The sequence below is a fragment of the Delphinus delphis genome, chromosome 16 (assembly GCF_949987515.2).
Source record: "Delphinus delphis chromosome 16, mDelDel1.2, whole genome shotgun sequence".
In the NCBI taxonomy this organism is placed as follows: domain Eukaryota; kingdom Metazoa; phylum Chordata; class Mammalia; order Artiodactyla; family Delphinidae; genus Delphinus; species Delphinus delphis.
The window spans coordinates 1,049,170-1,074,020 of NC_082698.1; the positions used below are offsets into that span (position 1 = coordinate 1,049,170).

The 24,851-nt window shown below is 65.3% G+C and overlaps 1 protein-coding gene across 2 annotated transcripts; it reads right to left on the reverse strand.

Annotated features, from left to right (window-relative positions):
- Window positions 1-768: 768 nt before the first annotated feature.
- Window positions 769-24,289, reverse strand: PWWP2B (PWWP domain containing 2B). 2 transcript variants are annotated; one of them, XM_060033508.1, is made up of 3 exons: window positions 24,165-24,289; window positions 14,786-16,053; window positions 769-1,397 (listed from the first exon to the last, which is right to left on the reverse strand). In XM_060033508.1, the coding sequence occupies exons 1-3, from the start codon at window positions 24,287-24,289 to the stop codon at window positions 1,384-1,386; spliced, it is 1,407 nt and encodes a 468-aa protein (XP_059889491.1). In that variant the 3' UTR covers window positions 769-1,383. The 2 variants fall into 2 exon arrangements, with proteins under 2 accessions (XP_059889491.1, XP_059889490.1); XM_060033507.1 differs by having other exon boundaries at window positions 14,483-16,053.
- Window positions 24,290-24,851: the final 562 nt, after the last annotated feature.

The window sequence follows — 24,851 nt, forward strand, 5'->3', positions numbered from 1 at the left end:
GCCTGCACACGGAGGCCAGGCCGCCCTGCCCCAAGTCGGGGCCTTGGCTCTGCTGGACCCTCAGGGCAGGGGCAGGAAGGGGGCTCCCTGGGTAGGGGAGGGCAGGCGAAGGATAGCACCCCCTCTGCCCTCCTGGACTCATGCAAGGTTTCCCCTCCCTCCTCTGGGGGGGTCTCAGGGTGGGAGGGCCTGGACCAGAACAGCTCCTCCTAGGGGGTTTATTCTGGTAAGATTTTGTTTGAGAAAAGGGCTCTGATGCTTCAAATGTTTGAAAACCACCGTCTTCCCGCTGCCCGTACCCAAGAGTCAGGCCCAGAACCCCAGGCCCCACGGGGAGGGGAGTCCCGCCCCCTCCCATCCTGGAGAGGACCTCCGGCCTGGCCAGGAGCAGGTCCTGCTGGGTGCGGGACACCACGAATGTTCTAGTAAACCCAGGAACAGGCAGAGGCACCACCGTCCCCTCTGGGATGTCCCTCGGCTCTCAAGGAGCCGACAAGGAAACCAGGGAGCTGAGGTTTCACAGGGAGAAACGAGAACAAAACTCTCCACCTGCTGAGACGTCGTCCTGCCTGGGAAGGCCGTGCCAGCCAGAGAGCCCTGAGGGGGGCCGGGCAAGGGGCACCGCAAGGACCCGTCCTCAAAGCCGCCACTGCCCACGCGGTAAGCGCTTCCCCGGGGTCCTCGTGCACCGCAGATGCGCCCGAGCCCCGATGACTTCCTCGCGGACCTTTGTTCTCTTACATTTAAACCAAGAGCAGAACTCGTTTTCTTTATCTTTCTTTTTGCTTTTTGGTCTTCAGAGTGACAAAAAGGGGTACGGAACGCGCTCTTACAAAGCACAGGCGAGGTTTTCATCCTTGTTACGTTGAAGTCTCACTGCAGAGTGGCAGCCCCAGCACCTCCGCACGGGACGGGGGACAGGGTGGCCCTGGGGCTGGCGAGGGGAGCCCGGCGACACCCACGCTCTGGACGAACACGGAGGGGGGCGGGGGTGGGGGGGCGGCCGGTTGTCGAGCGCACAGAGACCCCGTGCGCCCGGGGCTGGGTTGTCCCGAAGCCAGCGGGGAGGTGATGCGGCCCTGCTCCCCTGGGCGCCCTGAGCCCGGAGGCCACCCCTGCTGCTGGGCTCTGGCCCTTCACAAACCAGAAAAGCTAAAGTCTGCGTCGGGGGAATAAACACATTTGGCCCAGAGGAGTCGCAGCGCTCCGGCGGTCTGTCCTCGCGGCCAGATGCACCCGCTGCCCCCGGAGGCCTCGAACCAGGCTGAGCCCGCGGGCCGGGGCTCCGCCTGCAGCCGGCCAGAAGGCTTGCAGGGTCCTGGGACGGAGCGGGGATGCGGAGGACACCCCTGAAGTCAGGAGCTGCAGGGAACAGCCATGCCCTCATTGTCTGCGACCTGGGGGGAAGCAGAAAGGGACACAGGTTACCTCAGGGTCCAGTGCCGGGGGCAGGCCTCTCGGAGTCCAAGCACCAGGCCAGGGCGCCCACCCAGCTCTCCTGAGTCTCTCCCTCAGCTTCACCCAGCCCTCACCATCTCAGGAGTCCCGCCCCCTTTGGTGCCCCTGCCCCTCTCCTAGGGCAGGTGTCTGACCCCTGCATCCCCCCATGCCCACCCTACCTACCAGGGGCCCTGAACTGCCCGGGGAAGGTGCAGGATCCTCAGTGGCCCAGGGACCCAGACCACAGGCTTGTCCTGCAGCCCTGCAGCCTTGGGCCCAGCACACAAGGGCTGAAGACGGGCCAACGGTTCCGGGTCCTGCCAGCCGGGAGTGGCTCGGGGTTTGGGGGGCTGATGGCTGTGCACGTGCCCCAGGCTCAAGGCTCAGAAGGCCCCAGTATGAGGAGTGATTGACACCCCTGGAGCCCCGCCCCCAGCTGGGAGCCCCACCCCACCACCAGATGCACCCTCCTGGCTTAAAGAGACCCCCTTGGGGTCAGGGGTGGGTGGGGGTGGGGCAGAGGGCAGACCCCGGACAAGAAAATCCTCTCCCAGGTTGGTGGGGAGCCCAGGCTTTAGCCCTGCTTCCTGACTTGTCCCCACCTCCCATCTGACCACAAGGTGGTCATCCTCGACCAGGGACAGCAGACATCTCAGCCCTGCGTCTCAGGGCCAACCCCTCTCTAAAGAAAGCAGTGGGCTCTCAGGGAGGGGAGCCCCCCTCAAGTCCCCCAAAACAGGGGGAAAGTGTTCCCCACACTGCAGCTCTGCCGGTCACAGGAGGCTCTGGGAAGGAGAGAGCCTGGAAGGAGGGGGAGGGAGAGGCCAGGAGCCTAGAGTCCAGTGAGAACAGGCGCAGCACAGGGGCTGCCGGCCACAAAGCCGGCTGCTGCCCCCCCAGGAGGGGAGTTGTACCCGCACCGGTGGCAGCGCTCCTGCACAGGAGGAGGGAGAGATGCTAGCCGGAGCCTGGCCCAGCCCCGAGAGTGGGCGTCTGCTTTTATAGTCTTGGAAGCCGTGAGCTGCTATGACAAGACCCCGAATGCCCTGAGACTGCCACGCCAGCCACGTGAAGGGCCCGGGTGTGTGTGCGTGCGTGCGTGCGTGCGTGCATGCGTATGCAAAGGGAGGTGCCGGCCACCCCGGCCGAGGCCTCGGGCAGGCGAGGCCACTCCAGCCCGGCCGACGCCACTGGCCGGGAGCGCACACAGCCGTGAGAAATGACCAAGCAGAGGTGTCTGAAGTCACTGTGTTTTGGGGAAGTTCGTTCACAGAGTGATCATAAACTGAAACAAACACCCTACGTGTCTGAAGGCACTGAGAGGTTTCGATTTCTCTCAGAGACCTGGGAACTAATAACTGATTATATATAAACGACCCCAAATGAGGCAAATTCAACTCTGCAGAGAACAGATCTGAAGAAAAACAAAATATATTCATAAGTATCTACATGGATAAGCTACAATTTTTTTTAGATTTCTTTTTTTGCTGTACACGGGCCTCTCACTGCTGTGGCCTCTCCCGTTGCGGAGCACAGGCTCCGGACGCGCAGGCTCAGCGGCCATGGCTCACGGGCCCAGCCGCTCCGCGGCATGTGGGATCTTCCCAGACCGGGGCACGAACCCGTGTCCCCTGCATCGGCAGGCGGACTCTCAACCACTGCGCCACCAGGGAAGCCCCCTAGATTTCTTTTTTGATGTCGACCATTTTTAAAGTCTTTATTGAATTTGTTACAATAGTGCTTCTTTTTTTTATGTTTTGGTTTTTTTTTCTGGCCACGTGGCACGTGGGATCTTAGCTCCCCGACCACGGATCGAACCTGCATTGGAAGGCGAAGTCTTAACCACTGGACCACCAGGGAAGCCCCTAAGCTGCAGTTTTTAATATCAACACAATCCTGATTTAGCCAGAAATCGTGTTTGTGTGTTTGTGTGGCAGGAAAAGGGGGTGTTATGAGGTTGCAAAATCTTCCTTTTCCACAGGAAAAAAAGTCCATAAAGAAGGCTTCGGCTGAGAAATCATGAAAGAAGAAACAGCAAGATAAGGGTAGGAATGTGCAGAGAAATCCTTTCATTACACGTTTCATGTTACTAGTGGGCTTTCAAAGCATAAGCATATGTAACGTTGCTACAAATAAAAACTCAATTGAAAGATATCGTGTTCAGGAACATCTTACTGTAATGTGAAATAGGAACCAAAGCCTTTTTCCACTTATTTATTTATTTTTTTTTGTGGTACGCGGGCCTCTCACCGCTGTGGCCTCTCCCGTTGCGGAGCACAGGCTCCGGACGCGCAGGCTCAGCGGCCATGGCTCACGGGCCCAGCCGCTCCGCGGCATGTGGGATCTTCCCGGAGCGGGGCACGAACCCGTGTCCCCTGCATCGGCAGGCGGACTCTCAACCACTGCGCCACCAGGGAAGCCCATTCCACTTATTTTTAAAATATAGAATCCAGGAGCTGCATCTGCACAGAGAAATGCAAACGCTTTCCACCATCCCCGAGGCTGCCTGTGGGCCCTGAGCCCTGCATCGGCGGAGGGGCTGGCGAAGCCTCAGTGCAGGGGTCCTCTTCCGTCACTGTTGCTGCCCAGGTCTGAAAGCGGTGACCCCGCGGCCCAGCGGCCCGGCTGGCAGGTGGGGGAGGGGAGCCGCCGCCCTGCTCCTTATCCAAAGCGCCCAGGATTCCAATGACCAGGAAAGAAACACCAGTGGTGACCACAGCAAGCTGGACCGCACACTCGCCCCGGCGCAGCCGGTGATCGGGCTCTGACCTGTCATCCTCCTCCCCCAAGCCTCCAAGGAAAGCTCCCGGCCAGGAGCCCGACTTGGGGTGTGCAGGAGGGACCCCTCTCTGGCCACCCTCCCCCCCGCCCCATGCTTCCCCATCGCCTCGGAGCTCGGTCACGGCCCCCAGGCCGGTCCGAAGGAGCAGCTCAGCATCAGATGGAGAGGGCTGGGGGCTCCAGACCCATCTCCAGAGGGATGCAAGGCATGTGGCCCGGGCAGGACCCTGAGCAAACACGGGAAAGACCTCTAAGTCCTGAGTGTAGCGCTAAGGCCCCGCTAAGGAGACTCGTCCACCCAGGGCAGCGGGTCCCAGTCTCAGGGCACCCCTGAGAGCAGGAGCTTCTGGGCATGACGCCCACTAAGCCACACCCGGACCCGGGGCCCAGAGCCCTCCGCAACCCAGGACCAGATCCCGGACCCGGGGCCCAGTACCCACAGCCGGGTCTGTCTTGCCCATCAGTCCCTGAGACAGGCTGCCCCCCTCCGGGAGCACCCTGGGCTGGGCAGACGGTCGGCTCCAGGAAAGGCTCCGCAGTGTCTGCCAGCAGCACGTTTCCGGGGACACTGCCCTTGGCAAAGAAGAAGACGGAAACCAGAAAACAAAATCCTGGACCTTGCTCTCGAATTCCCAACCGCCTCCGGCCCAAACTCTCTGAGCCGCCAAATACCCTCTCCAAATGCCAGTCCTGGGGACAAGCCCTCCCTGATGCTGGTAGTCTCCTCTCTGCAGGTGCCCCAGGACAGGGCGGACACCAGGCAGCGTCCTCACTGCCTGTGGTGGCTGCCGGGCCCTCCCACCCCCCGAGTCACCAGGAGAGGCAAGGAGGGGCGGTGAGGGGCACGGAGAGGACGCGGACGTAGGACAGCAGCGATGACCAAAGCCCTGGTGGTCAGGCAGGAGAAACTCCGATGCAGAGGCCCCAGGGGGATGGGTCTTGACTCCGTGGCTGTCCCACCTCCCTGCCTGGGGCAGCCAGCGGGTGGCTCTCGGAAGCCCTCAGGCTGGCCCGGGCCTCTGTGAGGACAGCAGGGGTTCTCATAACTCTGGGGACAAACCCGGACTTTCTCTGTACTTTCTTCTTGACTGATCAGCCAGGGAAATGCCCCTGAGACTAAGACAGGCCCTCTGCCTGGGACACACCGGCCCCTCTTTAATAATGGGACGTTCCCTCTGGGAGGGGTGGTCCCTGTCCCTTCAGCGCAACAGCCTGAGCTGACCCCAGAGCGCCCCAGCCCTGCTGTCCCCCACCCCACTTAGAAACTATGGGAAGGGCACAGATCACGGCAAAAGGCTGCCGCTGGTGGTCCTGTAGAGAGAAGCTCATTTTTCTTCCCAGCAGGAAGACACCCACTGGCTAGGAACCAACTCCACTGCCCAGCAAGGCTTGCTCACCCCTTCCCCCCAGTTCCTCCCTCCCCAAGAATCGCCCCAGTGCCCTCAGCGCAGTCCTGGCCCGGAGGCCCCTCCAGCCCTCACATCCCCGGAGGTGGCACTCCCTCTAGCCTGCGTCCTGGAAGGGCCCCCCGACGCCCCAGTGTCCCCTGCCTCCCGTGGCCAGCACCCCAGGGATCAGGTCCGCCCCAGCCCTGACCGGAAGGGGCAGGCCACGCGGTCCCACAGCTGCCCGGGGGCCCAGGCGTCCGAGGGGGGAGCCACGATGCCGGAGGCCCCTCGAACTGGGAGGCGAACGCCACTTGCACCGAACGTGGCTCCCCCCGGCGGACCCCACCGCTTCCTGCCTGCCGGGAGCAGGTTAACCGGGAAGCTTCCAGGCACCAGGGCACCCAGCGGGAGGGCGCCTCCGGCACGGGGCCACGCCGATGCACCTCATGAGCAACACATGAGCCGGGTCTCCCCGTGAGGGCGCCGTGGGGCAGAGGCCACACCACCCTGGGCTCCCAGCAGTACATCCCAACCTGGGGTCTCCAGCCTGGAAAGCGGCCCCCAGCCCATTCCCCACACAGGACGGTCAGACCCCCCGGGCTCAGCTCCCTCATGGGGCTAAGCTGCCTGCAGACCGGGGGCCTGTTGAGAAGATGGGGGGATGGGGGGCTCCCCTCCCTCCACGACAGGGCCTGGGTTGCGGGATGATGACCAGGCCGGCTGAGCACAGCACAAGACCAGACGGACAAGGCCTGTTCCCCAAACCACAGCCTTCCGAAATGCGGTGACATCAGCGTCTCATGAGAAAGAAACAAAGCAGCCACCGCTGGAAGTGGGAACCGTGGAGCCTCAAGAAGAAGGAAGCAAAGGGAGGCAGCTGCGGCCCGGCATCGCCGACGCCACCTGGGGAGGCGGCCCACGGCAGCCCTGCAGGCGCACGACCTTCCACAGGCCACGCACGCCGGGCCATCCAGCGTGGCTCAGGAAAACCGCTCCCTCAACCCAGCGGAGCCCAGCAAGGCGCTGGCCATGGCCCCGAACACCCAGCTCCCCAGTCACCCGCCTGGTCCCGCGGCCCCTTCAGCCACACCCAGACTGCACCAGGTCTGGTGAGACCCTGGCCCAGACACAGGGAGGGGAAGGGGACAGTTCCCAGGAACGCCAGATCCTCCGGGATGGAGCGCTGGAGAGCTGTTGTTGACGTCGTTTCCCCAGGATACACAGGGGTTGACACGTGGCCCACATTTCCCCAGGATACACGTGGAGGGGACACGTGGCCCACCTCCTGTTCCAGAGGCCCAGGCAGCCCCTCCTTCCAGCCAGCACCGCCCCCTCCATCCAGATCTGCTGTGTACACCGGGTGTGGACACCTCCAGCTCAGGGTTCTTAACCCAGAGGCATGATGGGGCAGATGCCAACCCGCCCGGAGCCAGGCCATCCTCCCAGGCCCCTTCCTCCACAGCTGGGGAGCATCTCCCCTCGCCCGAGGTGCTGAGGGCGGGGGGGCAGGCACGCGTCAGGCATCCGGCTCTGCCTCTCCAGGGCCAGGGGCTGCCGGATGCACAGGGGAGAGCCTGGCCTGGGAGCAAACCCTAGCTGTGCCTCCCTGGGGGCCAGTCTCCCCACCTGTGGGACAGGGCACCATGGGCCCCCTCCCGGCGATGCAGCCCGGCGTGCAGAGTGCCGTGAACCTGGCGCAGGGCAGGGCGGAGGAGGGCCGCGCCCAGGCCCCCAGCAGGCTGGGCCCCCGTGTGCGTCACCGTGTGCCAGGCAGCGCGTGGGTCTGGGTGTGCAGGAACTTACTTCCTCAAAGGGGAGACCCCAAACAGAACAGCAAAGAACGAAGGAGTGGGTTGTGAAGGAGCCGTGACAAACAGAGATGCTGGGATGGAGAATCCCAAGCTCTGGGGGGTCCTTGGGGTCACAGCCGTACACGGGGTGCTCAGGAGAGAGTCCCTGAGGAGGTGGCCACTGGGCACAGAGTGGGCGGCACTGCAGCTCTGCCACACGGAGCCGAGAGCTGGGGAGGGGCGCCCTGCGTGTCTGCTTCTGTTGCAAACACAAGGACAAGCGAACACAGCAGAACGGAGGCCTGCAGGAGGAGGTCAGCACGGAGGGGCCGGGACGATATGCTCAGGCTGACTTGGGACCCCCTGCAAATGTGCACGGAATCAAAATGTAAAGGAATCTCTACAGATGGAACGAAAAAAGGAGCTCAGTGACCCTAACGGTGCCTGAGGTCATGACAACCGCGGAGGTGGCGCCGTCTCGATAACTCTGGAACAGGAATTTGACATGCCCCCCAAAAAGCCAGAGCCCGGGGACCAAAGGCCTGCAAGCAAAGCTTGGCGCTGGCCCACGGGGCAGCTGGTGGCATCACTGTCTAAAACGATTACATACGTGATGGACTCTACATATATTAAATATTTTACATATATTAACTTTTACATGTAAAATTATTGTGTTAACATCACTAAGAACCAAGATCTTCAGTATAAGGAGAGAGAGATGTGAATATAAAAGTTGAAAAAGTATAAAATCTGAATTAGAAAAATCAGTGTGAAGTCATGATTTCTTTTCTCCTGAAAGAAATTCCAAGGTCTGTTAACTGCAAAGGCTAAGAAACCACCTGGAAACAGTGTGACCCCGGCAGCCAGCACGCCTTGCACCCAGGCAGGATGGCGGCTGGGTACCAGTCCCCTTGAGAGGACCCAGGACTCCTCGGGAAACGGCTGACCCTGGGTCTGGGCCAGAAATGCCCACGGTGACACAGAATCCCGAGTCCTGGCAGAAAGCAAGGCCGCTGCCAGAGACCCCGTGGTCGTCAGGCGGACTCATGAGCCGATGAGCCCACGGCCAACAACGGGACGATCCGGCGTCAAAAAGGACATTCGCCTGGACTGAGAGGTGTCCACCATGTTTATGGCAGACACGCTGGTCACTCCGGAGGGTGCCGGGAACCGACTCAGACGCGCGTCCATATGTTCTGTAAGAGCTCATCTAAAGGTGACCAAAGTGTTACTGCAGGACGGCCTGATCAGGTCACCAGGACAGAAGGGCCTCCCGACGGGCAGTTGAGGGGCCACCGTCCCACGGAGGGGTCGCACCCCAGTCCCCCGGCGCAGGAGTGCAGAGCTCAGGCCCCTCCCCGTGTGCTCTGGGACCTCCTACCTTGGGGTGGGTGCTCCGTCCAGTGGAGAAGAAGCAGGACAGGAACAGGGACGAGTACTTGGAGCTGGCAGTGGGGCCCCCTGGCCAAGAGTGGTTAAGGCATCTCACCAGTGGGAGGGGCAGCGTGGGGCCTGGAAGGCCCAGCCCAGGGGGCCCGCAGCCCCTCCCCTCGGCTGGGAGAAGTCCCCACCCCCGCCAGGGACCCCAGCAGAGCAAGTGCACACACCGGGCCTGTGTCCCGGCGCACCCACCTGGGGACGCGGCGGGGAGGGGGCGGGGCCTGAGCCCCTGCAGCAGCCTCGGAATTACAGGCCTTAGTTTCCTCTGGAACAAAATAATTACAACCCTCACAGAGGACCTGAGTTCCCTGAAAGCAACGCGGAAGTCAGCTGAGAAGCAGAAGTACATCTTTATTTAGCACTGGAAGAGAGAAAAGCCCGTTTGCGGCATTCGCCTTGAGGATACCGTTCTCGAAGAGGCACAGAAGGGAAGTGGCCCCTGGAGACGGGATCTGGACGCCTCCGCTGGGGAACTGGGCGCCGAGTCAGCACTCCCGGGGGGGCGGGGCGGGCGGCCGCCACAGCCGGGCAGCACGGGTCCGGGCTGGCTTCCCGCGGATGTCTCTGTTTCCCGGGAGAGTCACCTTGGGAAGCCGAAAGCGGCCCTGGTGCCGCCGCTGGCCCGTGTGCACGGCCTCCGTGCACGGCCTCCCCGCGCGCGCTGTGCGTGGACCCATACGGGCCTGCCGAGTGGGCAGAGGACGCAGCAGGCGAGTGGGGCCCCGACCATGGAACCCGGGCCGTCGCCTTCCATGGGACAGGCGTGGCCAGTGTGATGGAATGAGGGCTTTGAGATGAGCAGATCAGGCTGCACTAAGCAGGTGGCCCATAAACGCCTCACAGGGTCCTCATGGAGGACGGCAGGGAGGACGCGTCACAGCAGAGAGGCCCCCGTCACCGGGCAGGCAGAGGCTGCATGATGCGGCCACAGGCCCGGGAGCGCCCGAGCCCCCAGGAGCTGGAAGAGGCAGGAAGGACCCTCCCCTGGAGCCTCGGAGGGAGCACAGCCCTGCCGGCACCTTGACTTCGGGCTTCTGGCCTCTAGAACCATAGGAAGAGATTTCTGTTGTTTCCAAATGCCCAGCGTGAGGTCATTTGTACCAGCGCCACAGGAAGTTTCATAGGGGACGAGGCTCACCCCAAGGGTGCCCTCCACTCAGAGAAACCAAAAAACCCAGCGCTCGGAGCTGCCCGCGGAGTGAGCCCCGAAAGTTCCCTGCTGGCCAGCGGCCCGGCCACTCGGGCAGGAAGGGAAGGGGCCAGGGCCCCTGCGGTTCCACGGGAGGTTGGGCCCCAGCCCTGGACCCTCCCAGCTCACACGGGGCCTGTGAATTTCCCACTGAGCTGAGAGGCTGGGACACTGGGTGGCATTCTGAGCCGTCACGGCTCCCAGGACACCGAAGCACCCGTCACCGCACCTCCCAGGCCCTTGGGGTGCGCTCCCAGTGACTGTGCACCTGGTAACGGACGGCTCCATCACCACCTGCCCTCACCTGGGTGGTGCCCGCGGGCTGGGCGAGGCCCCAGCCCATCTGTGCTCACCCACGGCCTCGTCCTCACCCATGTCATCCCATGAATCCACCACTCGGCCCCAAGGCTCCTCTGAGGCTGGACCCCGAGACTCCTCCCAGCTGAGACCCAGGCGTTCACATGCCGGCAACCGGAGTACCCCCTCCACGGCCGGCGAGGGGCATGGCGGTCCCCGAGTTCCCAGCAGCCCAGCCCGTCCCCTGGGCCTCTGCCCCCTGCTCCCCGTGGCCCTCTGACGCCCCATCCTTGTTTGAGCCTCCGTCCTCTGGCACATCCTTCCAGCCTCCGGCCCCCATCACACTGCTGTCCCAGAGCACAGGACCATCCACCCTCTGCTTGAAGTTCTCCCATGGCACCCCTACTCTGAGGATAAGGCCACAGCTGGGGCCTCAGGCCACCAGGCCCACACTGGGCCTCTCCCCACCCCTAAGGACATGCCCACCTTCCTTCTGCCACGGGCCCCAGCACGTGCTGCTCCTTTTGCATCCTCAGATGCTCATCCCCACCCTATTAGCTCATGATTAGCCCACTGTTCTAATCTCAGCTATATGTCACCTCCTCCAGGAAGCCTTCCCAGATCCCCAGTCCAAATCAGCTTCCTCACCAGACACTCTGCTGGGAGGCCCTTGTCCCCCCTCAGCACATTCCTGTGTGTGATTATGCACGAATCTGGGGACTCTGAGTCACAGCCCTCTCCCCAGCCCCCCAGACAAAGGCCTCGGTGACTGTGCACACTTCTGTCCCCCATCCAGCAGAGCATTCAGTCCTCGGTAGGCCGACCCCTTGGTGGGTGGGTGGGTGGGGAGAGAAGAGGCACATAACCGGGTCTGAGAGGAAGAGGCCTGGGGTCACACCACCCCCGGGAGGAGTCGCTGTCACGTGTCAGGTTGGGGGGCCAGCCCTGCACTCAGGGCATCCCTGTCCCCCCTGCAGGACCCTCGCCCCCCTGACCAGTGGGCAGCAGGAGTTGCCCAGCCCATCCAGTCAGGAGCACGACCCCGGCCCCACCCCGGGGGGACATGGGAGGACCCCCGGGAAAGCAGAGCTGGAAAGCCGGCTGCAGACAAGTCCCCTCACTCCCCCCCTACCCGGAGACAGATGGGGAAACGGGGGCTCAGAGTCGCCAGCCTGCTGGGGCCAGGGCAGGGCCCGGAGCCCTCGGGAGATGCGCCCCAACGGGGCACACGAGCACCCTGGGGGCGGTGCCTGCTCAGAGCCCCTGTGCCCAGCCAGCCCCACTGGCCTCTCCCCAGCGCCCTGGCCGCCAGGCCCCAGGCCGGCTCCGCAACTCTCACAACGTCCGCGTGGGCACCCACCTCTTAGCCGAGCCTCCAGCAGCCCTGCAAAGGGGGCAGAGTCTCTCGGGGAAGAGGTGCTGGGCACACGCCCGTGGAAGGGGCCCAGCCCCACATCTGCTGAGACTCTCCTGACACACCTGCGGGCAGCACGGACAGCCCAAATCCCAAGGAGCCCCTGGCACCGCCTCAGCCGTCCTCAGGTGTCTGCAGGGTCAGCTGGGCCAGGCCGGGGTGGCCGGTGGGTGGGGCCGGGAGAACCACCTTCCCCAGCAGGCCTCCCAGCCGAGCTCCAGGGCCCTGTGCCAGCCTCCCAGCCCTCCCGTGGGGGGCCCGGGGGGCCCACGCCCGCTGGGAGGTCCCTCCTCCTGCCAGGACGTGCCCGGGTGCTGGTGACCCTGGCCCCTACCTCAGCACCACCACGGGGCACTGCCACCAGCAAGCACCTCACCCAAGCTCTGCCGGGACCCTCCTGCACCAGCCCCGCAGCCCTCAGCTTGTCTGGGGAAGCCTACCTTCCCCGGTGAGGGCAGTCCCCTGCTTCCCCTGCAAGGGGCAGCCGTCCAGGCTGCTCCCCAGACACTTGACACCTGCAAGCAAACTTGTCCACCAGGAGACCGCGGACCCCACCTGAGCACGAGGCCCAGGCTTGCTGACGCCAGCAGATCAGCCACTGGCTGGCACAACCTCAGCTCAGTCTTTAAGCCTCAAGAAACAAAACCCAGAAGCCCATCAGCCTAAACCATTGGTGCTTTGGCGCCGAGAGGATCCAGGCCGCCCCGCCGCGCCCCCAAAGCCCCACACCCCGCGGGGGCGGGGGCACAGGCCCCGCAGCAGGCAAACCCGTCCGGCGGGATTCCTCCTCTGCTTCCTGATACAGAGCCCTGAACCCACGGGGCTGCCTCTGCCCACAGCAGGGGCACGTGGGCAAGCTGCCTGACACCAGGCCAAAGACGGCTGGGCCCTGTGAGCAGAGGGGCGGGGCCAGGAGCAGAAGGGCACAGAGAGAGGCAGGGCCCCCCCATCCCCGGTGGTCCCCAGGCCAGCGGACGTGGCCGCAGCCAGGGCTGTCCCTCAGCCTGGCCACAGCAGGGAGATGCCCTAGGAAGCCCGATGCCAGGGCATCTGGACTCTCTCTGGACCGCTGCCCCTCAGGTGAGCTGGCCGCCCTCACCTGAGACCCTAGCTGCCTGGATGCCCCCAGGTCGGTGCCACGCCCACGCCCCAACACGAAGGCCAGAACTGACGGGGGATGTGCCTGGTTCCCAACAGGAGAAGTTCGTGCCCGGAATCCGGGGAGCCATGCTGGAGGTGACGTGGGAAGCAGGTGGGGGAGGGGTGGGGACAAGGCCTCAGGAGCCCCGGCAGGGACCCCGGCCCAGACGTGCCCCTCATCACTGCTTCTCCAGGACCCCGCTGGACCCGGCACAGCAGGGAGCGGGCACCAGCACTCCACAAAGCCCCTCCCCAGCCACGTGAGCTGGGCTTGCCCAGCCCTGAAAACTCACGTCACCCGGGAAACTGGCACAGACAGGTGGGTGAGCAGGGCAGCCAGGCCACACAAGGTCACCCGAGGGTCCGGAGGTGAAGGCAGAGGCCCAGCTCGTCCTCCGGGCCAGCCCCGTGCCATGCCGTCTGCTTCTGTGGGCGTGAGCACGAGGCCACTGGGCCAGGAAGAGCACTGACCCCACAGGCTGCCCCTCACAGGGGACCCTGTCATGTCCCCTCTGGTCCACCCAGGCGGCCTGGAGCCTCGGGGGACCATGGCCTGCCCGGGACCAACCAGGGGAGGACAGAGGGGGCAGTCAGACCTGGGAAGAGTGGCCACCAGCGCCAGTGACCCGCTGGACACACCCCGCTGCCCAGGCCAGAGCTGGTGGCAGCCACCAGATGAGAGCACACCCACATCTCCCTGCACCTCGGGGCCCAGGGGAAGCTCATGGCAGACGCCCTCAGCCCCTCGGCCGTTTCCGGACACCCCGCCAGACACGCCACACGGTGATGCCCCACCCCACCTGGTGACACGGCAACTGCGCAAGGTGAGGCTTCCAACCCCAGGTGGTGACACCCCCAACCCCACAGAGGCTCCATAAGGCCTGTGGCTGGGATCCTACAAAAGTCTCCTGGGGGCAGAGACAGAGGGCGAGGCACTGGCCCAGGGACAGATCCCAGAGCACCGGCCCCGCCACCGGGAGCCTGGAGCCCCCGGGCACCAATGTCCAGGACCCACGTGCCGGCTGACAGAGGGGAGCCCCCACTGGCAGCAGCAGAGCAGCGCTGGGCCGTAGGTGCTACCTCTGAGGGCAGGCAGCTCGGTGACTTTCCTCCTTCGGGCAAAGTCAGACCCCTGGACGCACCTGCAAGCAGGAGGCTGGGGAGGGGAGGGAGGGAGGCCCCGGCTGCAGCCTGGGAAGAGTGAGTAACAGAGAAAGCCCCCCACTGCGCTCACCACCGCCCCCTCAGTCAGAGCCGCCACCTTTGAAACCCTCTCCTTTCTCCAAAGGCAAACGAAAAGAGCAAGGAGACCTTTTACGGTCCTTTGCAAAATGGCCGCAAAACACAAACTAGCTCTGTTCTCTGAACAGGTGGCTGACGACTCGCCTGCTTTGAAAGCACCTCTTCTGTGAATCAAAACGCTGGACAATGTTGCCAGCAAGCGGGGCGATTGTCCAGACGGCCCCCTTCGGAGCAGCGAGCCAGATGGCCAGGGGCGTCCACGTCCCCCTGGCTCACCGAGGCCCAGGGCGGAGGGACAGCCCAGATGCAGACACGGGCTTGGGACGGCCAGAGAGAGGCCGCCCTCCGCGCACACACTCACCTGGTCGGAACCCGAGTTACGTTTCAAACTGGGTTAAGAGCTCCCTTATTTCCGGGGCCACGTGTCGGGCGGCATTGGCAGCCTCTGTTATAGCTTTCCGATACATCCCCTTCTTCTTACGGTTAAATCTCAGTTTGAAAAATTCAGAGAAAGGGGAGAGTTTTGAAATAGACAAGAACGATGTAGTTGGAGAACCAAACCATGAGACTTTCGCTTCTTGCCAGGAGGGCTCGCCGTCCTCCTTCTGGCTAAGACTGATGTCCAGGACACGTGCTGGCCACCAGGGAAAACCATGAACCTTACCCCACACGATGTCCCCTACGGCCACGGTCCTTCCATCCTCGGTAACGCACTTGGAGACGCTCTGCGTGTGCAGCCTGACCGTCAGGGGTGGGACCGTCGGCCGCGTGTCCTTGGACGAGGCCGGCACAGACGCACCGTCGCCAGACGAGAGGTCACACATGTCTGGTGACGTCACTTCCGAGCTGGACGATTTGGACTCGTCCAGGCTGTCGCTGCTGCACACCGACACGCTGGCACAGCCAGTTCTCCGGGGGCAGGCGGCGAGAAAAGCCAGGCCGTCACGCCCGTGTTCGCCTCGGGGACACCCCTTGCAGTCGTCGTCCTCGCCGGAACTTCCAGAAGACGAGTCCGCCAGCCCAGAGCGGGCAGAGCCGTCAGCCAGGGGCGCGGGTGAGCCGGCCCGGGGGCCGCGGCCACAGCCCTTGAGCTCCTCCACCAGCTCGGCCTTGTAGACGGGCTCCTGCTCGCCAGCCCCCGGGCGGTGGGGCTTCAGGCGGATCTTGGGGGGCGGCGGGGCAGCGCTGGGGGGCAGGGGCCGTGTCAGCTTCAGCTTGGGGATGGAGGTAGGCGCCTCGGGGTCCGGGCCTCCGGGCGGGGCCTGCGGGGGGCAGAAGGGCTCCAGAGAGCCGTGCACGCGGGAGGGGATCTCCACCACCTCGCCGGTGCCCTGGGGCGTGCTGTAGGAGATCTTGATGACCGGGCTCCGGGGGACCCGGGCCCGCGCCTCCTGCCGCCTCTCCCTCTTCCTCCTCTTGGCGGTGGTGTCACCCCCACCGTTGGGGTCCTCGGGCTTTCGGGGCTCCCTGCGCGGCTGTGGGGGGGCCGGGGGGCCGGGGCTGGCCTCTGGGGGGCTCAGGGTGCTCTTGCACTTCTCGCAGAGCACCTGGCGGGGCCGCAGGCGGATGGGACTCAGGGCCAGGTGGCCGGGGTCGCGGTTGCGGGACAGGCGCCTCCGTGTCCTCTTGATGCCCCGGGGGGGCGGCTGCGGCACCCACTGCCGGTACGTGTTCCTCAGCCAGAGCGGGGGAGGGAAGGGGGCGCCTTCAAAATAGGGCGGGAACGGGGGCAGGCTTCCGGCGGGCAGCAGGGGCGGCTCGGGGCTGGCGGTCCCAGGGGCCTGGTCCCCACTGGGAGGTGGCGGGGGGCCTGTCCCCAGCTGCATCGCCTCTGTGTCGCCCTCCGTGGGGGCCGGCCCGTGGCAGCCGTTGACAGGCGGGTCCTGGGCCTGGGGCGGCGGAGCTGACGGGGGCAGGCCGAAGAGGCCAGACCTGGTGGTGGGGAGACAGAAAGGGGTGGTGAGGACAGAGAGGACGCCGCCGTGAGCAGACCCCACTCCGGAGGGCCCGGCACATGCCCCGGGGGCATCCCAGCTGCCCGCTGTGCTCCGAAGTCACGCGACCCGCCCGCATGGAGACCGACGGCCCGACAGCCCCGAGCACCCACACCGCACTTCGTGGCAACAAGGCGAATGCGGGCTCGAAGCTGGAGGCCTCCCAGGACCCGGTGCAGGCCTGGGGCCCGGGAAGCCTGGGGACGGGGTCTGGCTCCTGGGACGGGCCTGACCAGGCCTGCGGGGGGCCGGCTGCTGTGTGGCCAGCGGCCCTTACTCACAGGCCTCACCCGCTCAGGCCCCTCCTCCCTGAGGGAAGCACTCCCAGGGGGAAGACCCCACGTGTGTCCCTGGGAGGACCCCCAGTCCCAGGACAGCCCACAGGACCGGGGTCCCGGGTGCCGGACGTGTGTCTGGGGGTGGGGGCCACTCGTGGCCAGGCCCAGCAAGGACAGGGGTCAGCCACCAAACTGAGCCCGCTCCCTGCTGAATGCTGAGTTGGGCCCACCTGTTTCCACGGCTCTCAGGTGAGGGCATCACTCAGGCCGCCCCTGCCCACCACAACCTGGAAGGACCACCCCTCCTGCCAGCACTCCTGGCCCCTTCCCTCAGGACCTCCAGCTCCAGGACACAGAGGGCCAGGCGGCACTGATAAGGCCATGTGACCCGTGGGAAGGGGCCAGAGAAAGCAGGAGGCCCCCCTCCCGCGAGCACCCACAGCTGAGCCTGAGCGTGTGGCCGGCACCTCCGGGGCCCCCCAGGCGGGACTCTCTCCCCGGGAAGCTCGGGGCCGGCAGCCTCCACTCGGATGTCCCGGCATCAAATGGCTTGGGAGAAGCGCCCTTCTAGAGCCAATGACCGTCACCCCCCAGGCCCCGCGCTGGGAATGTCGGGAAGTCACATCTGACCAGCAAGCTGCCCTGGGAGCCACAGGAAAACACATTTGCTCCGAGTAAGGAAAACCAAGGCCAATCAGGCCACACCTTTCTTCGGCGGTGACACACATAACTTTAAACACATGCGATTTAACTTGTAAGAACTGCTTTAGCTGAAAGCTGTTAGTTTTCACTTTTTTTAAAGCACAGAACAGACTTTTAGCCAAGTGGAGAGAAACGAGGCTTAGAATATTGTATCTCAGTGTCTCCCTCCCTTTCGTAATTCAGTCAGAGGAGAAAAGATAAGTGAGCTTTGCTGTTTCTCAAAGTCATTTCTCAAAAATGACTTCTGCGTCTACAGGGTCCAGCAAACCAGGGCCACGGCCACCTGCCCTCTGCTTGGCCAGGGAGGATGCAGCTCATTCAGATGGCTGGCCTGTGACCTGTGACCTGTGACCATGACTGAGGGAGAAGAGGGGAGGGGGAGGAGTACAGGAAGAGAGAGAGAAAGAGAGATGGCAGTAGGCTAGCGGGGAGCGTCCAGCCGCAGGCCAGCAGTAGGGGACTTGGCCCCTGTGAGGTGGGATTCTGCGCTGGGTGGGGGGCAGCCCTTGCGATCCCTCCCCTCCCCCCCTCCCCATCACCCGTGGGCATGTGGCTCTTCAAGGGCCCCTCTCCCTGGAAGGACCAAGCCGTTCCCACCAGACTGGCACCCACTGCGGCCCCGCAGCCACAGGCCCCCAAGTCCCAGCCGACCAATGGCAACAACAAGAACCACAGACCACGTCTGTCAGTGGTGGCCGCACGCGGCATGTCTCACGGCTCCTGCAGCCACCACGGGAAACAGGCATGTATGACTTCCAAACCAGGATGGGCGGAGACTTTCAGGGGAACAGGGGTGGGAAAGGGGGTCCCAGGATCATGCCCTGGCTGTCAGCCGCCCTCTCACCAGCCCCGGGTCAGGCACTGGGCACAGAGGTTCCACACCCCACGGCCCCCAGGCCAAGTCAGCCACCAGGTTTTGTAAGTCAGGTGTGACTGACACACGGCCACGCCCACTGCCCATGCAGGGCCCCTGCGGCACTGCTGAGCACCTGTGACAGACACCGCATGGCCACCAGCCCTTCACGGAAAAAGTCTGCCTGTGCCCAGGTGTGGGCGACAAGCCCCCACCCAGGGGCGTGACAGGCTGGTGTGTCACCAAACCTCACCCGAGTCCCAGGCATCAGAGCGGGCACTGGACCCCGCACCTGGCTCGTTCCCTACAACAAGCCCCTCGTGGGCATTCGGAACAGGCTGAGAATTTGGCAAACTAACCCCACGCACATGCGTGCAAGCGTGCATCCACACACGTGTGCACACACGCGCACCGGGGGCCCACACACCAGGCTGGATCACATATCTGGGGCTGCAGGGTTTCTCCCAAGGCCTCCCCAAAACCCACTTCCTGCCCACCATTCACAGGCACCCAGGCCATGAACTGGGGGCTCACTCTGACACCCCCCTCTCATCTGCACCCTGTTCCACCTTCCCAGGCCCCTGGGCTGTCACCCCACTAGGACCCAGCCTGTATTCCCTCCTAGGGCTCTGTTCCTCACGGCCCCCCCGTAGCCTGGCCTGTGCCCCCAGTCAGCCTGCCTGTGCTGGTGCAGAGCCCCTCCTGCCAGCTGGGGCCCAGGGACCCCGGGAGCAGGACCCCTGGGCAGCCCCTTTCCCGTCATCCCCCACCCCCCAACCTACCTGCCCTCCAGGACCCTCCTAGGCTTGGACTGTGCCCTCGGCCAGCCGGCCCGGGGGGCTCTGCAGTCTCCTTGGCCACCTCTCTGCGCACACAGGCTGGGGACAGGTGGCCCTGAAGACTGCAGCTGTGGCCCATTCAGGGAGCTTTTTGCCCCACTGATCACACACAGCCCTCAGGGGGTCTCTGCATGTTCAGGACGGCCAGAGACCCAGGCCCTGACCTGAGCCACAGCAGTAAGCTGTGGGGCCCTGGGTGGGCTGGGTCTGCACCCACCAGACGCAGACAGGGTCTGGCAGTCGACGCCGCCCTGCCCAGGCAGATCAAACTGGGAGGCAGCCTCGGCTGTGAGCCGTGCCCTGGTATGCATGCCCCCTCTGCCCACAGGGCTGTGGCTGCAGCCTAGAGGGGGAGGTTCCTTGCAGACGGCCCGGTGGAATGGCACTGCGGCTGCCACGGCGGGCCCCGTGACTCGGACACTTCCTTCCCAGAGCTGCTGCCCTGCCCAGGCCACACCCACGCCTGCCGGTGGGTAAACAGGGCCAGCGGGACCCTGGCTGCCGGGCTGCAGACCACGAGCAGGTTCTCTGTCTACAGCCCCATGAGGCGCCGTCATCATCATTCCCATTTCTCGGATGGGACAGTGAAGCTGAGGGAGACCAGGGAGACCAGCGGGTCGGGGGACGGGCGGGGTCTGTGCTCGTGCCCCAGCTCTGCTGCCTCTGGGCGCGGGGATAGCACCAGCCAAGGCCACTCTCTCTGGGAAGGACCTCGGCAACCTGTCCGCCGAGGGGGGCATGCTGGACCCCCAGGCGCAAGGCGTGGCCCGACCGGAGAAGCCGGGCCCCTCGGAGAAGCTGGGCTGTGCCCACGTGGGCCTACGCCCAGGGACAGAGGCCCTGGCCGGCCTGGCAGAGCCCCACACGTGATACTGCAGGGCCCTGGCAGGCAGAGAGCTGGGGTGGCCCTGGAGCCAGAGAGATGGCCTGCCAGGCTCAGCGTGAGGGACCCAGGCGCCTGCACTGTCCTGCCCTCTGCGGTGCGGAAGGTCTGGACTCACAGGGCCCCGCAGGGGTGACTCACGGGCGGAGCCAGGGCCTGGCCCAGCCTCGACCGGGAGCGCAAGGCCAGCCAACGTGCCCACGCGGAAACCCGAGGGGCCCTGAGCAAACCTCAGCACCGCGTCCTTGGGGAGCTAGGGGAGGGGCAGGTGGCCTGCGCTTTGAGGAGAGGCTGGGGAGGCCGAGCCCGGGCGAGAAGTTCGCACAGGGAGCTTCAGCCAGGAGGCTTACAGGGATCAGACCCCAAAGCAGAGCGGTTCTGCCCCCAAGGGGACAGGAGACAGAGTCCCCAGGGTCACCCTCCGCTCTGCCCAGGTGAGGGCACGGCCACCGGCATGGACACAGGGACCCAGAGAGAAGCGGCCTGGCCTGCAGTCCTCCGTGGGACACCAGTGGCCAAGCCTCGGCTCCCACACGTCCCTGGGGCTCGTTTGTGCCTCCAGCCTAGCGCCCCTCCGAGAGCAGCGGGCCTGGACGGGCCCACGGCTAGGAGGGGCCCTGCCGCCTGCCAGAGCTTGCGGCCGCCCCACCCCCACCCTCCCGGCAGGCCTGGGGCCCAAGCGTCTCTGGTGCCCACTGGCAGCCTCTGGCCCCGGCCAGGTCCCCATCTGCCCTGGACCTTCCTTCTTCGTCCTCCCACAGGGAGAGGCCACCCCGGTGTCCTGTAAAGAGGTGAGAAGACGTGGCTCCGGAACAGAAACATCCTGGGGGCCAAAGCCCAGGGCCAGGTGCCTAGGGCAGCCTCGTGCAGCAGGTACCTTGTGGGCAGAGGCTGCAGTCAGTCCCAAGACAGGCCCGGTCCCGAGACGAGGCCCACCCTGCGGCTGGCCAGGCTGTACGCCGTTTCTCTCTCCCAAAGCCCTGCCAACAGACAGCCGCAGGGCTGGAGCCCCGAGGGAGGGGAGGGGCAGGTGGGTGTCAGGCTGCTGTGCACGGAGGTCCACCTCTGCTCAGGGAGCTGGGGAAAGCAGGATGACACGGGGACTTGCAGCCTGGATGCCAGAGTGGCCCCTCGTCCAGGGCCACACGTGGGACCCTGCCCCTCCCCTGTGGATATCAACCTAGGGTTTCGGCCACAGCTGGCCCCCAGAGTCCTGGACCAAAGGCTGAAGAACCATCAACATCATTCCAATAAGACTCAGGTGACTGCGCCCCTCCTCCCAGGAGCACAAGGCCAGGCCCCCAGCCCACGCCCCCACCCCCTCCGTGGAGCAGCTCCAGAGACCAGCCATGCCGGCCAGGTCCCTTGGTGAGGCACCTGCCTACTGGCTGCAGGTCATACCACCCTGTGATGCACTGCGCACCCTCAGTCCCTCCAGCTCCCCAAGGGCAGGGAGGACGAGTCCAGTGGGGCCTGGACAGGGGGCGTGTCCGGGATGGAGCAGGGGCGCTCTCCTGCCCAGGACGGGCCATGGCTGGGATTCTTGGCCAGCTGAGTGTCCAGAAGCCTGGGTCCCAAGCCCCCCGGGCGGGTTTGGATCCCAAAGGCCCGTACCCAACCTTTGCGGCCCCGGAGTCTTGTGTGATAACGGCACCCTGGGTGACTCACGCTGGGGAAGTTTACGAAACACGCACTTAGAGGTCAAGGCCAGAGGCTTCGGATTGGCCAGGCCGGACAGGCAGCTGGCCCTCGTGCCCACCGACCGGGAGACCGTCCCTTCAGCACTCGGCGACTTTGCTGTCTTTGGGACACCCCACCTGAGGTTCTCAACCAGAGGTCCACCCCCAAATCACCCACAAGAGGCCTCCCCTGCACCCCAGCCTGGAGAGCGGAGCTGTGGGGTCAGGGTAGGCCGGGGCCATCGTTATGTGTCAGAACGAACACCGCCCGCCACAGATACTTGAGGACCGTGCACCACAGCAGTTATGCCAGGACTCGGCACACAGTAGGTGCTCAGTGAGTGAACGTGGATGCAGGAGCCACAGGCACTCAGGGCAGCCAAGGACCTTGCTTCAGGCCACACAGCGGCCTGCCAGCAGGTCCACGGCTCGCCTGGCCTCCGTGGACAGACAGACGCTCAGCCCAGAGCTCCCAGAGCACCAAGGGAGGGGTGCTGCCGCCCCAGTGCCCCCAAATGAACACTGCTTGCTGGGCCCCGCTGCGTGAACTGCCCCTCCCGGGGGACCCCTCTGTTCTCCTAGGCCCCCGGGGGCTGCCCACGAGCTCGAGAAGTGTTGACACGTGGCAGTGACTGGTCTGCGCCCGGCTGGGGCACCACAGGCACACCGGCCTGCTGCCCTGGGACCCACAGGCCCCAGGAGGTGGGCAGGCGCCTGCAATCTGAGCTTCCAGCTGCTCTGCCCGCCTGTCAGTGCCCACGCCCGGGATGGGGCCTCACTGACCGGCCCTGCCACCGTGACGTACGGGGTAAGGGGAGTGGGCCCTGAGGAGAGAGCGGCCCCAGGGGAGGCAGGTCGGTGCTGCGGACCCCCGAGGCTCGAGGCCGGGCCCCTCTGCCAGAAACACCCAGGCCAGGTCGTAAGCTGCCCCTGGACCCTGTCCGACAAGCCGGCTGTAAACACGAGCGTTGCAACTCACGGTATCATGGTAGAAAACTGGGATCGGGACGAAACTGGAGGCGCCCCGCAGAGGGGAGGGGGGGTGGGCAGGGACAGGGGCAGCTTCGGGGCCAAGCCCAGACACCGGAGGGGTTGGGAGAGGCCAGGTCTCTCCTCAGGTTCTCTTCAGGGACTGGGGGCGGGCGGGGGGACCCACTCAAGTCAGAAAGAGGAGCTGCTGAGCAGAGCTGTGCCCACCGAGGCCCAGCTCCTGGTTCTGTGGGCGGCTCCGGTTACAGCCTTATGTGGCCATGGCAGGGTTGCCGCCCACACGTCCTACAGCTGCCAGTTCCCATGCTGGGATCCCAGCAGAGCCTGCTTCCTTCCACGAGGGGGTGGGGAAGCGGGTGGGGGGGTGCAGATCTCCACATCAGGTTAGCCACGGGCTGTAGGGACGGGAGCCCTGCCTGGAGGCAGAGACCAAGGGCGGGGGGCCGGCAGCCTCTGCCGGCACCCCCAGCCTCCCTTGCCCTGAGTCAGGGAGCCCAGAACACGAAGAGCGGGGGGACCTCTCCTGCCAGGGCCCCTCTCAGGGAGGAAAGGCCAGGCAGGGCTGCACAGGCAGCGCTGGGGTGCAGCCCTGCACAGACCCAGGAGCAGGCCGGCGGAGGAAGTGGTGGCCATTGGTGGCAGAGGACCCTCAGCCGCCCCGAGGGACAGGGCTGGCGGCTTCCGAGCGGCTATGCTGCAGCCCCGGAGGGTCACTAGGTCCCACCAAGCACTCTCTGCAGCAGCAGCAGAGCAGGGCGACAGTCACCTGGGACGCCATATGTTAAATCACGTGACTTGCACATAAATGGCTCTGGCACATCTAATGAGGAGATGATGCCAGCAGAGTGGCCGTTGAGAGGGGATGGTCCTCCTGCCACACCCCCGCCGCCGGCACAAAATCTGGGCTCCACTGAGGGAAAAAGTTGGGCCTTTGCAAAGGGGAGCCGTTTACTGCTCCCGGTTCAAAATAAGGCCCAGCCTGAGCCTCAAGACATTAGTGCCTGATTAATGCCTAATCATTTATCTGCGCGACAGCTCACTACCATGTGACACTGTATCCAGGAGACTCTTTCCGCTGCAGGGATCCCTGCAGCCGGCACACAGGTGCCTCTCAGGATGGATTTGCCCCCAGGCCTGCCCAGGGACCCCTCCAGCAGAGAATCCCGGCTCCCGAAGGGAGCTCAGCACAGCTCTGAAACTTGTATCTTTTCATTCCTGTTCTGCCTGGGGCTCCTCAGCCCGAAACAGTGTTTTTAAATCCCGCCGCTGGACACAACTGCTAGCTAGCAATCCTTACCACCTCAGCCCCGACTGCTCCTGGGGGGGCATTACATTACACACCGCCCCCCCCTCGTGAGTAACTGACAGGGCAAGCGCGGCAGCGCATCTGAACCCACTGCCCCCACCCCGGCGGATGACAATTCTGAAGACAGCCGAATTCAACAGTGAGTCTGAACAAAGAAAAGTGCGTTAATTATGGCAGACGTGCGGAGTTCGGAGCCGGGCGGCGCGGCAGTGGGCGCGGGGTCTCGGGCTCCACGCGCCGCGCCCAGGCTCCGGCTCGGCGCCCACCGCTGTTCCCGCCCGGCTGCGCCGTCCCCTGCCCGAAAAGTCGCGACGACTTTGAGAACCACTTTTCCCCCCCGAGTGGCGGCCGCGCTCGCGCACCCCGAACCCGGGGCTGGAGAAACCGAAAGCGGGCGCCGGCGCCACGCTGCCCCGCCCCGGAGCAGCCCCGGCCCTGGGCCAGCGCGCGCGCGGGGTGGGGGTTGTCCCGAGGGGATTCCGGGGGCGTCCCGGGGCCCGCGCCCCCGCCCCCGCTCACTTTTTCGTGCAGTCCAGCAGGATCCCGGCGAAGCTGCGCTCGCCGCAGCTCACGGTGACCAGCAGCGCGCCGTTGACGACCTGCTCCACCCGCACGGGCAGCCGGCAGCCGGCCCGCGGCTCCATGCTCCGCGTCCCGGCCCGGCCCCCGCCCCGCGCCGGGTCAGCCCCGCGCGTGACGCGGCCCGCCGGCCGCCTGACGTCACAAAGCTCCGCTCGGGGCGGCCTCCGCGAGCGGGCCGGGGGCGCCGGGAGGGGCGCGCGGGGCACCCGCGCCCACAGACGCGCGCCGGGCCGTGCGGCCTCCACACTCGGCGTGGAGACGCACTGCGGAGCCCCACCGAACGGTCAGGATGGGGCAGGATGGAGCGGGGCCGCGCTCCACCCCCGGCGACGCTGGCCGCGAGCGCCCGCGGAGAGGACCTGAGAGCCGGAGCCTGGAGAACTGCCCCGGCCCCGGGTCCAAGGACCCCCTCCTCTCCAGCCGGGGGTCCACCCGGGGCGCCTGCCCCTCCCGGCTCCAGGGTGTCTTCCCCTCTCCTCGCCCCAGCACCCCCCCCCCCCGCCCTGCCCGTGTCCCCGGGTTCCCCGCCTCCGGGTCTGGCGCCCGGGTGGCCACCCGGGCACTGCGGGGAGGAAGTCCCGGCGGCGCGAGCAGGAAGCCCAGCGGGGTCGGGCCGCGGAGACG